Below are 16,435 nucleotides of genomic sequence, written 5' to 3'. Positions count from 1 at the left end.
ACCTTTCCTATCCATGGACCTGTCCCACTGTATTTTAAAAGTTGTTGACATACCTGCCTCAACCCCTTCGTCTGGCAGCTCGTTCCACATATGTACCACCCTCTGTGAAAAAAAAGTTGCCCCTCAAGTTCCTAATAAATCTTTCCCCTCTCACTTTAAACCTATGCATTCTCCCCGCATTCCCATCAATTCACCCTAGACTGAACCACACACCTACACACTTGGGGCAATTTACAGTGGCAAATTAATCCACCAACCTGAATGTCTTTCGGATGTTGGGGTAAACCTACACAGTCACAGGGAGAACATTCAATTTTGCACAGGCTACACCTGAGGCAGGATTGAACCTGGATCACTGGAGGTGTGAAACTGCAGCTCTACTGATTGTGCCACTGTGCAGCCCCCTTGTGTTCAGCTCTCCACAGTGGGTCTTGATGCGATGATCTTCTGACTTAGACTTGAGGCTGAAACCTCGCCAGCTCAGCAATAAAAATGTTCTCAATAAAGCTAGTCTTGGTAATGGTAACCATGAGATTACTGGATTGTCATTAAACTCTATCTGGCTTCCTTATGTTCTTCAGGGAAGGAAATTTGCTATCCTTCTTCAACCTGGCTTATGTGACTTGAGACCCACTAATGTGGTTAACACTTCGCCCCCCTCCTCAGTTCAGGAGCAAGTCCTAGCCTGCCCAACCTCTCCCTATAACTCAGGCCCTCGAGTCCTGGCCACATTCTCATAAATCCGATGTAAGTAGGAGTGGACAGTAAATGCTGGAGGAACTCAGCAGGTCAGGAAGCAACTGTGGAAGCAAAGGGATGGTTGATGTTTTGCATCAGATGTACAAGAATGTTGCCAGGGCTCAAGGGCCTGTTATAGGGAGAGGTTGGGCAGGTTTGGACTTTATTCCTTGGAGTGTAGGAGACTGAAGGGTGACCTTGGTGTATAAAATTATGAGGGGCATAGATAGGGTGAATGCACACAGTCTTTTTTCCCGGGGAAGGGAATCAAAACCTAGAGGGCTTAGGTTTAAGGCGAGAGGGGAAAGATTTAAAAGGGGCAACTTCGTCACACAGAGGATGATGCGTGCATGTAAGAAGCTGCCAGAGGAAGTAGTTGAGGCAGGTACAATAATAATGTTTAAAAGACAGTTAGACAGGTCCATGGATAGGAAAGGTTTAGAGTGATATGGGCCAAATACGGGAAAAGGGAACTAGCTTAGATGGGCATCTTGGTTGGCATGAACAAGATGGGTCACAGGGTCTGTTTCTGTGCTGTATGACTCCATGACTCTAGTACATGGAAATAAAAAGGAAGGGTTTTTTACTCCAGATTACAGCATCTTCAGTCTCTTGTGTCTCCAATAAATGCTGGCTTTGCCAGCAATTCCCTCGTGCTCTGAATGAATAAAAATTTATGGACATTGGAAGTAAAATTGCTGCAAGTGCTCAGTAAGTCAGGCAGCATTTGTGGGGAGAGAAACAGAGCAAACGTTTCAGGTGGATGACCTGTCACATGCCTCACAAGCCCAATTCACAGAGCCCTTAACATGTGTAACTGGATGTTTATTTTTCAGTCAATGGTGCCTGGTCAACTTGGACTGAATGGTCACCTTGCAGCATCCACTGCGGCCGAGGATGGCAAAAACGAACCCGCACCTGTACCAACCCAGCACCGCTCAACGGGGGATCCTTTTGCGACGGGACCTCAGTCCAGAAGATTGTCTGCTCCTCCCTTTGCCCAGGTTAGAGCCTCCACTTCTCAATGAATCCAGCAGAATTGTATGTGATGAGATAGCTTAGCAAGCAGTAGAATTCTGTATAGCAATCTAATGGCCTTGAAAGCCTAGTGACATGCTGAAGTCTGAATCAGCGCAGTAGACCAATCAAAGCAATAGGTATTGTCATCACACAGGAACATCGTATGTTTGATAGTCATATCATTGATACCAATACAAGGCAGAAGAATTGAGCAATTTCATCTGCTCGGAGGTAACAAATTAGCTAGTTATTTTTAGTGGAACAACAGTCAGAAAAGATTGAAGTACTTGAAGCTTACAGAGCTGAAACAAATTTCAGCAAATTCCTTCCATCATCATTGCAATCAGTGAATTTGTGCCAATCCTGTGTCACAGAAGTGGGAATGATAGAATAAAAGCAATAAAATGCAGGAAGCACTCACCAGTCTCGGTGAAGAGAGGAGAGTTTTAACACTTCAGGCTCTTTCATCAAAAGTGTGAAATGTTTGAGATGTAATGGGGGCAGGGGAAGGTACCAGGTTCTTTGTCAGGAAGGTTGATGATTCAAGGCCAAGTGGGGTGATAAAGGGGCGCAAAGAAGTAAGAAATGGGTCCAGAGGAGATGGGAGCCACGACAACAGAACGATAACCTGACACTGCTGCTAGATAAAATGGGAGGATTTGTTATGGTGTAAAGTTACTGAGACCTAGAAGGCTGCAAAGTGAACAAAAATCAGTGGTGAACAAGAAAAGGTTTTTCATAGAATCATAGAATGGTTATAGCACAGAAGGAGGCCATTCAGCCCAATGTGTTGGTGCCATCTATCTACCAGAACAATTCGCTGGGTTCAGCCTCTCAACTCTTTCTCTGTAGACTTGCAGTTCTTTTCCTCACCGTATATTCATGCAATTCCCTCTTGGCCACAGCAGAACCTGCTCACAGAGCATCCGCAGGCAGTGCATTCTGGATTCCAACCATTTCTCTGCACAAAAAAGTTCTTCCTCATTTCAATCTTGAGATAAGATTTCTTTATTAGTCACATGTACATCGAAACACACAGTGAAATGCACCTTTGCATTGTGTTCTGGGGGCAGCCTGCAAATGTCGCCACACTTCCGGCGCCAACATAGCATGCCCACAACTTCCTAACCCATAAGTCTTTTTTTTTGGAATGTGGGAAGAAACTGGAGCACCCGGAGGAAACCCACGCAGACACGGGGAGAACGTACAAACTCATTACAGACAACAGCTGGAACTGAACCCGGGTCTCTGGCGCTGTAATAGCGTTGTGCTAACCGCGACACTACCGTGCCTGCCCACACTCGTATTTCTCTTCCCCTTTATGCTATGTCCTTGACCCCTACCCCAAAGGGAACAGTCTTCCACTATCTTCTGCCCAGAGCACACATCATCTTATGTACTTCTATCAAATATTCCCTCAACCTTCTCTTCTTTTAAGAAAACAGTTCTAGCCCCTTTAATCTTACATTGCCAAAGCTAGTGAAATAAAACCAGAAAACTATGGAATTACTCAGTGTGTCAGGCAGCATCAGTAGAGAGAGAAACTGCTTCAATGTTTCGGGTCAACCTGCATATTCCCATTCTTTTTTAGCTTGTTTCAGTCACCCAAAGCACTTCAGAGCCAGTGAAATATTTTTGAGGTGCAGTCATGGTTGTAATGTTGGAAACACCACAGCAAGTTTTTACAACCAGCAATGTGATTATACGACCATAAAATATAAGAGCAGAATTAGGCCGTTTGGCCCATGGAGTCTACTCTGCCATTCAATCATGGCTGATTTTTTTTCTACCAGATTTTCCCACTTTCTACCCGAAACCCTTAACCCCCTTACCAATCTATCAGTCTCTGCCATAAATACACCTAATGACTTGGCCTGCGCACCCCTCTGTGGCAACAAATTCCACAGATTCACCACCCTCCGTCTGAAGAAATTCCTCCTCATGTCAGTTTTCAAGAGACATCCCTTTATTCTGAGGCTGTGCCCTCAGATCCTAGACTCTTCCGCTAATGGAAACATCCTTTCCACGTCCACTCTATCCAGGCCTTTTAGTATTCAGTAGATTTCAATGAGATCCCCCCCCCCCCTCATCCTTCTGAACTCCACTGAGTACAGACCCAGAGACATCAAACGTTAAGCCTTTCATTCCCGGGATCCAGCACATCTTTCCTTAGATACGGGGCCCAAAATTGCTCACAATATTCCAAATGCAGTCTGACCAATGCCTTATAAAGCCTCAGCAGTACATCCCTGCTTTTATATTCTAGTCCTTTCGAAATGAATGCCAACATTGCATTTGCCTTCCTTACTACTGACTCAACCTGAATTTGCTCCCTATTTTGAAAGCAGTCTACACCTTTATTCTTCCTACTAAGGTGCATTACCCCACATTTCCCTACTCTGTATTCCATATACCACTTCTTTGGTCACTCTCCCAACCTGTCCAAATCCTTCTGCAGACTCCCTGCCTCTGCAACACAACCTGTTCCCCCACCTATCTTTGTGTCGTCTGTAAATTATGACTAGATGATCTTTCGGTGAGGCTGATTGACCAGGACTGCAGGGAGAGCTCCCTTGGTTTCCTTTGAAATAAAGGTGTGTGGAGAGCAAGCGAGACCCTGGTTTAACACGTCTGACAGTGCAGAACTCTGTCAGTAATCCACTGAAAAGTCAGTTTATACAATACTCTGGAGCAGCATTTAAACCCACAAGTTCAAAACTCAGAAGCTAGAGTGCTATCCAGAGCACAGCTGACAGCATGTGAAAAGTTATTATGTATGCCGTATTCCAGATTATGGTTTCTTTTCAGTACTGACATATTCATTTTACAATCCTCATGACCATTAATTAACAGGATAAAGACCTCTCTCGCTCATCTTTCTGCCTGTGATTACACATATTTGGTTAATCTGTTCCACAAAAGTGGTTTGATAATCACAAGATGTTGCAGTGCATAGTTGGAATTACAGTTCACTACAAGAAATGTTCATATAAGGCCATTAAGTACTACGTCAGCAGTGTTCTTCCCACTAACTTAGTTTTTACTTCAGACAATATCCATGAAGACTTTGAAAGTCATTTGAGACTTGATGCATCTGATGAAGTGTTTTCAATGCTGAAATGTGAACAGTTTTACAAGTCCTCTTGTAAATGAAAATCAAAAAAGAATCGCAGATGCTGGAAATCAGAAATAAAAACAGAAGATGTTGGAAACACTCAGAAGGTCAGGCAGCATCTGTGGAAAGACAGAGTTAACATTTCATAAGTTTTAATTTTTGGTCTGCTGTTTGTGATGTACATAAATGACCTGTTGATAGATGGGTTAGTAAGTTTGCAGACAATACCAAGATTGGAGTTGTGAATAGTGTAGAAGACTGGCGACGGATACAGTGTGATACAGATCAGTTGCAGATGTGGGCAGAGAAATGGCAGATGGAGTTTAACCTGGATAAATGTGAGGTGTTGCACCTTGGTAGGACTAATGTCAAGAGGCAGTACACTCTTAAGGGCAAAACCCTTAACAGTGTTGAAGAGCAGAAAGACCTTGGGGTTCAAGTCCATGGCTCATTGAAAGTGGCTACACAGGTAGATAGGGTGGTTAAGAAGGCTTATGGAATGCTTGCTTTCATTAATCGAGGCATTGAGTACAGGAGTCAAGAAGTTATGATGCATCTCTATAGAACACTGGTTAGGCCACATTTAGAGTATTGTATGCAGTTCTGGTCATCTCACTACAGGAAGGATGTTGAGGCTTTAGAGAGGGTGCAGAGGAGGTTTACTGGGATGCTGCCTGGATTAGAGGGCATGTGCTATCAGGAGAGGCTGGACAAACTGGTGCTCTCCTCTCTGGAGCGACAGAGGCTGAGGGGTGATTTGTTGGAAGTGTATACAATTATGAGGGGCATAGATAGGGTGGACAAGCAATATCTTTTTCCCATTATTGAGTGATCCAGTACCAGAGGGCATGCATTTAAGGTGAGAGCAAGTAGGTTCAGAGGAGATGTGAGGGGTAAGTGAGTGGTGATGCCTGAAACGCATTGCCTGATAGGGTGGTGGAGGCAAATTCATTGGGTGCTTTTAAGACGGGCTTGGATGGGCACATGAATGAGAGGAAAATGGAGGGATATGGGCAATCTGTAGGTAGGAGGGATTAACTATGTCAGCACAACATTGTGGGCTGAAGGGCCTGTTCTGTGCTGTACTATTCTATGTTCCATGACTCCAAACTATGAATCAAAAACATCCGAACCAACAGAACAACCCAACACTGGCCTTGTAAGCCAAGCCCACTGTGCACAGTAAGAAATCCTGAAGGTGGTTCCTGCAAACCCATTACTGTCTCTCTTTTCAGGCAAGATGCTGCAAATATTGGATACCTGAAACGAAAGACAAAGTTGACGGATATCCTCAGCGGGTCAATCAGCTGCAGGGAGAGAAACTGAGTCTACCTTTTAGGTTGACGACCTCTCGTCAGAGCTGTGAAGAAATAGAAATAAGATGAGTTTTAAGTTGCAGAATAAGTTGAGAAGGGGGAGAGAGGTCGCAGAGAGAACAAAAGGGAAGGTCAATGATAGAGTGTAGACCAGGAGAGGTGAATGCTGCAAGAGGTGGTGGTACCAGCTGAGAGAGGGTGTAAGAGTATATCTGGAGGAGTTGAAATTAAATCTGAAGTACCAGAATGCAGTGGTGAAGGTGGTTAAAAATTGCATGCAACATGTGGAGCTGGAGGGAATCACGGACAGAAACTCCGAGACAGCAGAACTGCCAAGGTTTTGGTCAGTTTCCTGACACAGAGATGGCATTGTTGATAGTTTCACTGTCATTGTAGCCTCAAGATCCGGGTCACTGTATCTCCTTGTAACCCATTCCATGGTGTGAAGTCTCCTGATGCATGCACTCAAGGCATCTTCATGTGATAAAGGCTCTTGTCTCAGCAGCTTTTAGCTGTGCTTTTAAGAACATGACAGGGAAAAAGAGACCGTTCCAAGAACATGATTTACATAAATCCTTTTCATATTATAATTTTGTTTCTATTAAAACTAAAGCACTGCCAAATAAAAAGAAATTCTTTTATATTATTGCACAATGTCAAAATTATCCCTAGGAGGATAGGAACATTTGCTTAAGCATGTTACACATTCAGCTGTCCTGTTATTTTGTACATCTCCAGCCAGGACTTCATAGGAAGGCAGCCCACATCAGTGTCCACCATTAACTCACCCATATCTGTCCCTTTTTTCAGTTTTCTCTGTGACTTTTCTTTTTGCTTGTGCATCAAGGAAACCTTAGAGCAACACGGAGGTGCAGTCAGCAGAGCCACTGCCTCACAGTTCCAGTGACCCAGATCCAATCCCGACCTCAGGTGCTGTCTGTGTGGAGTTTGCACGTTCTCCCTGTGACCGCATGGGTTTCCTGTGGATGTTCCGGTTTCCTCCCACATCACAGAGACTGGTCACTGTTCGTTGCCCCTAGTGTGTAATCGGGGTTGGAGGGGAAGTTTTTGAGGATATGGGGAGAATAAAATGGGATTAGTGTAAATGAGTGCTTGATGGTACAGACTCAGTGGGCGGAATGGCCTGTTCCCATGCTGTATAACACTTTGAATCCATAAAATCAACAAGGGAGACAACCCACCCACTTTTTCTAACTCAAACTCTATGGCCTTCTATTTCTTTTTTTTCATGTGTATTTAACCAACCTTTCCTTAAATGTAGCTGCTCCAATCAGGCAGAAGGAACTTCAGCTACCGGGTGAGACCTTTAAGAAAAGATGTTTGAGGGGAGATTTAACAGAAGGGTGAATGATCAGGACCGGTTTAGACAAGGTAGATCAAGGGAAGCTGTTCCCCTTCGATGAAAGTGAGGCACAAAATGGGCAAAAGATACAGGGCAGACAAGGGGAAAAGGTTTTTAACACACAGAGCAGCCTGTAGGGGTGGTGGAAACAGAGTCAAAGGGAAAGTGGGTAGGTACTTAAGAATGATTTGCAGGACTATGGGGGAAAATGGGATGGATGGCATTGGTTTACCATGGGTTAGCATAGACTCAATGGGCCAAATGACTTTCTGTACCACAATGATTCCTTGCAGTACCAAGTTCCTTATTCTATTCACTCTCCCGGTAAAGGTTTTTTTCCCAAAATTCTTGGTTGGATGTAGAAATGACTGGCTTACAGTTTTAATCCCTCCATTTAGTCCTTCTCCACCATAATCTTTCATCAACTTAACATTCCTTATCAAATCATCCCTCAGCTTCTTGGGATTCTTGGCCCCTTCTGTCCTTCCTCATACCTGGATAGTACCTCTACCACTGTTTGCTGTCATTGCCCCTTGCAGCTTCGGAGTTCTTGTCCAAATCCCAAAGTTGCTGCTTGGGTATCCGGTGAGATTTCACAGACTGCTCTGTCAAGCGATTCCAATGCAAACAAATTGAAATCACTTGAAATAATGTGAATTTAGGTCTTTTTACAAACTAATCCTCTAGTAAAATAACCCAAAAATCTTACCATTATTTATAGGAAATCTCAGTGACTTTTTGATGGTGTCCTCATCCATAATTACTGCTCAGCAAACTAATTAGCCCTGAATATATAAAGTGTCTATTCCTTACATAAATATTTCAAATTATTTATTTCATTTTTAATGTTTATGACATTGCAACTACTTAATTCAAATGTGTATTCCAATCTTTATTTGAAATGCTAATTAAAAATTGCTGCCAGTTTCCAGTCTTTAATGGAATTGGTATCACCATTGCTGTGTACAAGGAGCCCTTTGACTTGATGTCCAACATCAGTGGGCCTTTTAAAGAGTAGAGTTCACCCCGCAGGGTTTCCAATGGAGAACTGATTTCCAGATCCTTGGGAAGAGCCATTATTTTACCGCTACCACAAATTCAGGGTCAATATAGAATCATCGTCATGGAGTCATACAAGTACAGAAGCAGGCCCTTCAGCACCATGTCACCATGCCGACCGTCAAGTCCTTCTCGATGCTAATCCCAGCACTTGATCTGTAGCCTTCTTTACCATGGTGATTCAAATGCTCAACTAAATACTTCTGAAATTGGTATTGGTATTGGTTTATTATTGTCACTTGTACCGCAGTACAGTGAAAAACTTGTCTTGCAAACTGATCGTACAGATCAATTCATTACACAGTGCAGTTACATTGGGTTAGTACAGAGTGCCTTAATTTAGTACAGGTAAAAACAATAACAGTACAGAGTAAAGTGTCACAGCTACAGAGAAAATGCAGTGCAATAAGGTGCAAGGTCACAACAAGATAGGTTGTGAGGTCAGAGTCCATCTTATCGTATAAGGGAACTGTTCAATAGTCTTATCACAGTGGGGTAGAAGCTGTCCTTAAGTCTAGAGGTATGTGCCTTCAGGCTCCTGTATCTTCTACCCGATGGAAGAGGAGAGAAGAGAGAATGACCTGGGTGGGTGGGGTCTTTGATTATGCTGGCTGCTTCACCAAGACAGCGAGAGGTATAGACAGAGTCCAAGGAGGGGAGGCTGGTGTCTACGATGCGCTGGGCTGTATCCACAACTCTCTGCAGTTTCTTGCGGTCCTGGGCAGAGCAGTTGCCATACCAAGCTGTGATACATCCAGATAAGATGCTTTCTATCGTGCATCGATAAAAGTTGGTGAGAATCAAACCGAATTTCTTTAGCCTCCTGAGGAAGTCGAGGCGCTGATGAGCTTTCTTGGCTGTGGTATCTACGTGATTTGACCAGGACAGGCAGTTAGTGATGTTCACTCCCAGGAACTTGAAGCTCTCAACCATCTCGACCTCAGCACCATTGATGTAGACAGGTGCATGTACACCACCCCCTTTCCTGAAGTCAATGTCCAGCTCTTTTGTTTTGTTGACATTGAAGGCACGGTTGTTGTCATGACACCATTCCACTAAGCTCTCTACCTCCTTCCTGTACTCTGACTCATCGCCATTTGAGATACAGCTTAAAACGGTGGTATCATCTGCAATCTTGTAGATGGAGTTTGAGCAGAATCTGGCCACACAGTCATGAGTGTATAGGGAGTAGAGTAGGGGGCTGAGGACACGAGAGTCTCTGCCTTCACCATCCCTCAGCCAGTACGTTCCAAATTCCAACCGCCTTCTGGGTGAAAAATAATCTTCCTTCAATCATCTTTAAACTTCTTATTCCTTACTTTAAACCTATGCCCCTACTGTGGGGAAAAGTTTACACCTCTCTATCTATGCCCCTCATAATTTCTGGTATCGTCCCTTTTCTCACATGCTTTTGATGTTTGAAATTTAGTTTTAATTGGTTAATGGTGATGAATAGGCAGACGAGAAGGATGGTACCACATAAACACACCCGCCTTTCCATCTGGCATGTTGCAGCCTTCCAGACTCGATATCGAATTCAATAATTTCAGTTCACTCCCTTTCTCTGCTTGTGTCAAATCTGACCAGTTGTGCTGTTGATTGTTGACCTGTGGTATTCTAAGATAAGATGAGATATCTTTATTAGTCACAAGTACATCGAAACACACAGTGAAATGCATCTTTTGCGTAGAGTGTTCTGGGGGCAGCCTGCAAGTGTCACGACGCTTCCAGCGCCAACATAGCATGCCCACAACTTCCTAACCCGTACGTCTTTGAAATGTGGGAGGAAACCAGAGCACCCGGAGGAAACCCATGCAGACACACAGAGAACGTACAAAGTCCTTACAGACAGTGGCTGGAATTGAACCTGGGTCGCTGGCGCTGTAAAACTTTACGCTAACCACTACACTACCGTGCCTGCCCTAAGCACCCAATGGCAGTGGTGGGATAACTCAGGTTTTCTCTCCGCACTGACATTGCCAAATCTGTTGGACAATTTTATGCTTCTGATCTGCATTTCATGCTTTAACATGTCCCTTTGTTTTCTCTCCCTCTTTAAGTCATTAATCTACCCACCAGATTCCTTCATCAACAGTTTATAACTACGACAACCCTAGCATCACCCTATCAGAGATATTGCCTTTGTCCTGTCCTTCCTCCTACCAGCCTCTCTACAACTTAAAACTCTCTTCCCAATTCTAATGAAGGGTTGCAGACCTGAAATCTTTCCGCAGATGCTGCCTGGCCTGCTGAGTGTTTCTAGCATTGTCTGATTTTATTTCAGATTTGCAGCATCTGCAGTTTTCTGATTTTCATTTGCCTTTGCAACGTCTCAGCTCACCTAACCCGTTGTGAAAGTTGCGGTGTCAGGTGGAGGTAAATATATCTTCCTTCCCTTGCCTCATACCAACTGAAGTTCGCTGGAAACTAAAACAAAATATTTCTGTTTCTTCCCTCAAAGTGGACGGAGGCTGGGAACCCTGGAACAGGTGGTCAGCATGCTCCCCCGAGTGTGAACACCAGAGGGTCCGCGCTTGTGTGGCTCCTGAGCCGAAGTACGGTGGGAAGTTCTGTGAGGGAGTGGGGCAGGAATCGGAGAACTGTACCGAAGGCTTGTGCGTTCAGAGTAAGTACAACACTTCCGCAAACGACTGACGACTTACCAGGGCGCCTCTGCTGGTCATTGCTGTTCCAACTGAGAGTGAGCTTAATACAGTGTTAGTATCAGCTCAGTGCAACCAGAGGCAGACAGTAAGGGCTGAGGATACAATGGCCTTGGGTAGCGTGGGATCATTGTGTGGTCACGGGAGAGTGCAAGTGTCAGGAGCGGCCACACTCTGGCAGAATGCAAGCAAGAAAGAATGGGATCAAAGACACGATGATGCTGGAGGAACTCAGCAGGCCAGGCAGCATCCAAGGAGAAAAGCAGGCGGCCAACGTTTTAGGTCAGGACCCTTCTTCAGGAAAGAATGGGAAAGGAAACAGATTGCAGGGATGAGATGGGGTGCGGGAAGAGGGGGAAATCAGAGGGTTGAATGGACATGGAAGATACCGAGAGGGGGGCATGTGACAGGGGTGGAAGGAGTAGGCGATGGGGGTCTGAGGGAGGGATATTGAGTGAAGGAATTGGGGAAGGAAGAAGAGATTTGGGGTTGGGGTGATGAGGAGACGGGGAAGAAGGTCCGTGCAAAAAACCTGCGTGGTTGCGCCCATAGGGGTGTATGTGGTAAGAGTACATGAGTTTCTAAGTGTGTGTACATATGTGTGCTTGTACTTGTGTATGTGCGTGTTCAGTCAGCCCCTGCAGCAGAGCCTGATCTCCAGCTGTCTTTGACCTCCTCGCATTGGACCGAGACCTCCCCCCCATCGAGCCTGTGTGGTAGTAGCCGCGTCTCCCACTCCACAGAACTGGAGTGGGAGCCCCCCCACCCCCCCCCCCCCCACCCCCAACTCCCCCGAGGAAGAAATTGGTTAGAGTGAGGTTATCGCAGAGTCAGACTCATCTGTGAGCAGTGTAGAGGAAGCAGCAGAGCTACACCATCTCGGATTTGGAAGAACGGAAGGCTCCAGGGCTAACTGCAGGAGATGACACAACCTTGCTTCTCTCTCTTCAGTCTGTAGCAGGTCCCTTCCAGCATGGCCTGAACACTCGATTTTCCCTCAATAACTAACTCTCATATTAAGGGGAAGAAATAGGGGAGTGAGAGGAGCTATTTTCATTGGGTAGGGATTCCAGGACTGAGGGATGGGGTGGGGGTTGAACGGGGTCAGGGGTATGGTGGTTGGTAGTCGCAGGGACTAAGGTTGGTAAGACCTCACAGGAGGGAAGTCAAAACGCAGGGAGCAGTAGAAATTTGGAACTCTCTTCTGGTTATAATTGAGTCCAAGTTAGTCATTCACTTTAAATCTGAGATCAATGCATTTTTGTTAAATTGATTGGGACAAAATGCAGGAAGGTGCAACCAAGGACACACATAACCTGTGATCTTGACCTGGTGTGGCACATCTGTTAGCGCTACTGCCCCACGGCTCCAGCAACCAGGGTTCGATCCTGACCTCCGGCGCTGTCACTGTGGAGCTTTGGAGTTTGCACCTTCTTTCTGTGACCATGTAGCCTTCCCCCAGGTACTTTGGTTACCTCCCACTTCTCAAAGGTGTGCTGGACAGTTAATTGGCTATTCTAAGTTACCCCTAATGTAAGTAAGAGGCAAAAGAGAAGTTGATGGGCATGCAAGAGAGAATAAGTTGCAGAGGTACAGGGAGTAAGAATGGGGAAATGGGACTAATAGGATTGCTCCCCTGGGAGCCAGCATAGAGTCAATGGGCCAAATGGCCTCCTAAGTGTAATAAGCATATCTTGAATGGCAGAATATGATGGAGAGATGTAAATATGTAAACCTGCTCCTCTATAATGTTTTTGCACAGTGTATCTTCCTTGTTAAATCACTGGATGATTTCTCTCCACTGAAGCCACGAGAAATAGAGACAGGATTATCCAGGCTGATCTTCAAGCCTGCTCTGTCATCTAACCAGATTATGGCTGATCCTGTTCCCTATCCACCTTCCCTCTGATTCTCTTAACGTCTGGGACAAATTCCAAAGATTTCCAACACCTCAAAGAAAAAGAATTTCACTTCAGTCCTTAAATAGCTGATCTCTTCTCCTGAGACCCTCCAGCCTGTGGAAACACCTCTGAGCACCTGCCCTGTTAATCCTTCTCAGAATTTTATCTCATCTTCAAAAAACCTCTCATTCTTCCAAGCTCCACAGAGTTCAACTCAGTCTTCCTCTTCAGGAGATAACATCCTCATCTCAGGAATTGATCTGGTGAACTGTGCTGCCCTGACTCAGAGACAAAGGCAGGCAGTGTGTGAGGTGTTTTGCAATGTGTCTCACATTCAGTGTCATAAAGAAATGAACCCTTTCCTTCACTTTGCATTCCTAACATTCACCAAATCGTGAACAACCTATTTCTCGCTAATACCCATTATAAATTTTCTCTGGTTCTGATTTATATGCTCTGCTGCTGCATTATAATCCGAATTTGCCTTATCTTCAGAAGTTATTATTTTCAGCAAGTTTTTTCCTTACTTCTATCATACCAGACTGAAGCTACGTTAATCTTTCCTCAAAGCTCCTTCAAATTCTTATAAAACAGATAAAAGAAGATGCCGAGGTTCATCCTGTCATCCACAGATCACATCACTCAGGTGCTGTCTAGAATTCCAAGATCCTACAATCTATTTGTTTGCTGTGCCTGATTTTGCTGTAACCTCTGTGTATTTTTTTTCTAACACCCTCCTAAATTATGGACAGATATGTAGCTATGTATTATTCCCTTCCTACCCTCCTCATCCAGTTGAAAAAAGCCTTGTGTTCTGTCACCTGGACCTCTTTTGATGGAGATGTGTATTTCTTTATCAAGCAACCACAAAATCAAACATTGGCCTGGGTTTTGCCGGCAGCCCCACTGCTGATAGTTGACAAATTAAGGATTTGCAGTTTCTTTCCGTGTTCATATTATGATTTTGAAAAAAGGCCATTTGTCTCATCAGATCAATGCTGCCTCTCAGAACGATCCCTCAATTTTATTCCCTCTCACGTACCAATCACCTCCCCCCGATTCTTCTACCACTGATCTATACCAGGACTAATTTACAGCAGCCAATTAACTTACCAACCGGCACACCTTTTGGATAGGGGAAGAAACTGGAGCACCCGGAGGAAACCCAAGTGGTCACAGGAGGTACAAGCAAACTTCACACAGAGAGCAGCAGAAGTCGGGATTGAACCCAGACTGCTGGAGCTGTAAGGAAGCAGCACTGCCAGCTGCACCGCTGTTCTGCCCAACAGTTTCACAATAGTTTTTAAGGCGGGGCTTCTTTTCTGGCCATGTGAGTCCATGATACCACACAGAATCTCGCTGATCAGGTCTCTCATCCAGCTTGGTCTTTGGAATAGAGTAAAGCTTGTTGGAATAATTGGTAGGATCTTCAAGAAAGACAATGGTCAGAAGGTGGAACTCACTGGCACAAGGAGTCATTGGAGTGAATGGTATACACAGTAGCATAAAAATAACATGATAAGGACCTAAAAACCCAACTGGTTTAACCAGAACCTTCAGCAAAGGAAAAGTGCCATCCCTATAGGTGACTCCAGACCTGTGGTTGAGGCGAAGGTATTTTCTCAAAGGACCAAGCAGGCCACAGATCAGGGGTAGTTCAATGATGCCCATATACCATAAATGAAGAAAAGGGAGGCTAGATAGGGGAGAAAAGAATGGAAGAGTTGGGGTGAAGAGATGTTCATATAGACTACAAAGAATGCATTGGAATTAAATGGCCATTTTCCATGCAATAACAGTGGAGGATCCATGTCGGATGGGGGTGACCCTTACCTGACCTTGCTTACCACGCTTACATATGACCAAGCAAACTCTTGGGCACCTATTGCTTCAGGACAGGTGTAAATTCCAGTGAAGCAGGTATCACAGCTCGGCAGAGTAAGGCTAAGAGAACATAAATTGTAAACAGTGCCTGGACCTACTTTGCAATAAGCGTAGTTCATTGTATATTCAGGGGTGCTGTGGTGTACCAATTAATTTGCTGGATTAGCAGTCCAGAGAGATAGACTGATGATCCAGGGACATGAGTTCAAATCCTGCTTCAATAGTTGGTGAAGCTAAATCCAGTTAATTAAATTATTTTTTGAATTAAAAAAAGACTAGCATCAGCAATCGTATCCATGAAATGATGTGATTGTTCTAAGAGCTTCCCTAGTTTGTTAATTTCCAAGAAGTATGAAATCTACCAACCTAATCAAAGTCAAAGTTGAGTTTATTGTCACATGCACAAGTACATGTATGCACGGGTGCAATGACAAACTTACTTGCAGCAGCATCACAGGCACATAGCATCAGAGACTCAACATTTACAAGAACAACATAAATTAAACATAAATTGTACAAAATTATACAAGAAAGAACACAATTAGACCAAACAAAACCAGTCCATTGTAGTGCAAAGTGGTCATAGTGTTGCTGTACTGAGTTAGTGATTAGGGTTTGGGCTTCATGTATGGTTGACCCTTGTGGCCTCTCATATTGCTCAGAAAATTCAAGGGGAATTTTTGGACACATAGCAAATGTTGCCCTTGCCAGGAACAGTCATGTCCCAAGAAAGAACTTCTTAAAAAGTTACTCTTAGTGATGGGAACATGAATAATATATCCTAGATCAAGCAGTCAAACTTGTTCATTGCAAACAAGCTGCGGGGGAGTGGTTAACATTATCTCCTTGTAGCCCTGTCTTGAGTTTGAAAACACAGCATGGCTGGCATGCTGGTCTGTTGACTTTGATGAGTACGCCAGACTCTCTTCACTGGTTGCTGGATGAGACCACAGGGGAAATATGAACGCTGTCAATCACACTCCTTGGAGATGTGCCTGCTGCCAACTGATCTGGCACATGTTTGGAGCTACTGGGAGACTTGGCAACCCATACTTGACCTGCCCCATCTGCCAACACTAGCAATGACAAAAAAAAGCACAGTAAATCACAACCAGAATGAAAAGCAGCATTTGCACTTTAGATTTTACATTCATGCTAATTGTTTTTCTTTCCTGTTATCCTTAACAGACCAGCCACCAGTGCAGGAGGTGCAACCTCAAAGTAAGTATGTATAATGTTTCCAATTTTAATTATTTAGAAATAAAGCGGGCATGGCAAAAGAAATTCTGAGGAGGCAGTCTGTGCAGGCTCTCGTCACTTAATCAATCTGGAAAAAGTTAACAGCCTCTTGATTGCCTCCAGCTATTTTAATATTT

At 44.4% G+C, this 16,435-nt stretch overlaps 1 protein-coding gene across 3 annotated transcripts in view; it reads left to right on the top strand.

Annotated features, from left to right (window-relative positions):
• The window catches only part of LOC127584315 (netrin receptor UNC5D-like), a 562,203-nt gene that overhangs the window by 438,444 nt on the left and 107,324 nt on the right, over positions 1–16,435 (top strand). For all 3 annotated transcript variants that reach the window (XM_052041008.1, XM_052041010.1, XM_052041009.1), the window contains exons 6-8: positions 1,575–1,742; positions 11,073–11,237; positions 16,248–16,280. In XM_052041008.1, the coding sequence (XP_051896968.1) occupies positions 1,575–1,742; positions 11,073–11,237; positions 16,248–16,280 (366 nt within the window). The remainder of the gene's footprint in view (positions 1–1,574; positions 1,743–11,072; positions 11,238–16,247; positions 16,281–16,435) is intronic.

This window comes from Pristis pectinata, chromosome 29, assembly GCF_009764475.1.
Source record: "Pristis pectinata isolate sPriPec2 chromosome 29, sPriPec2.1.pri, whole genome shotgun sequence".
NCBI classification, from domain to species: Eukaryota; Metazoa; Chordata; class Chondrichthyes; order Rhinopristiformes; family Pristidae; genus Pristis; species Pristis pectinata.
This window is presented reverse-complemented; position numbering and strand designations above follow the sequence as displayed.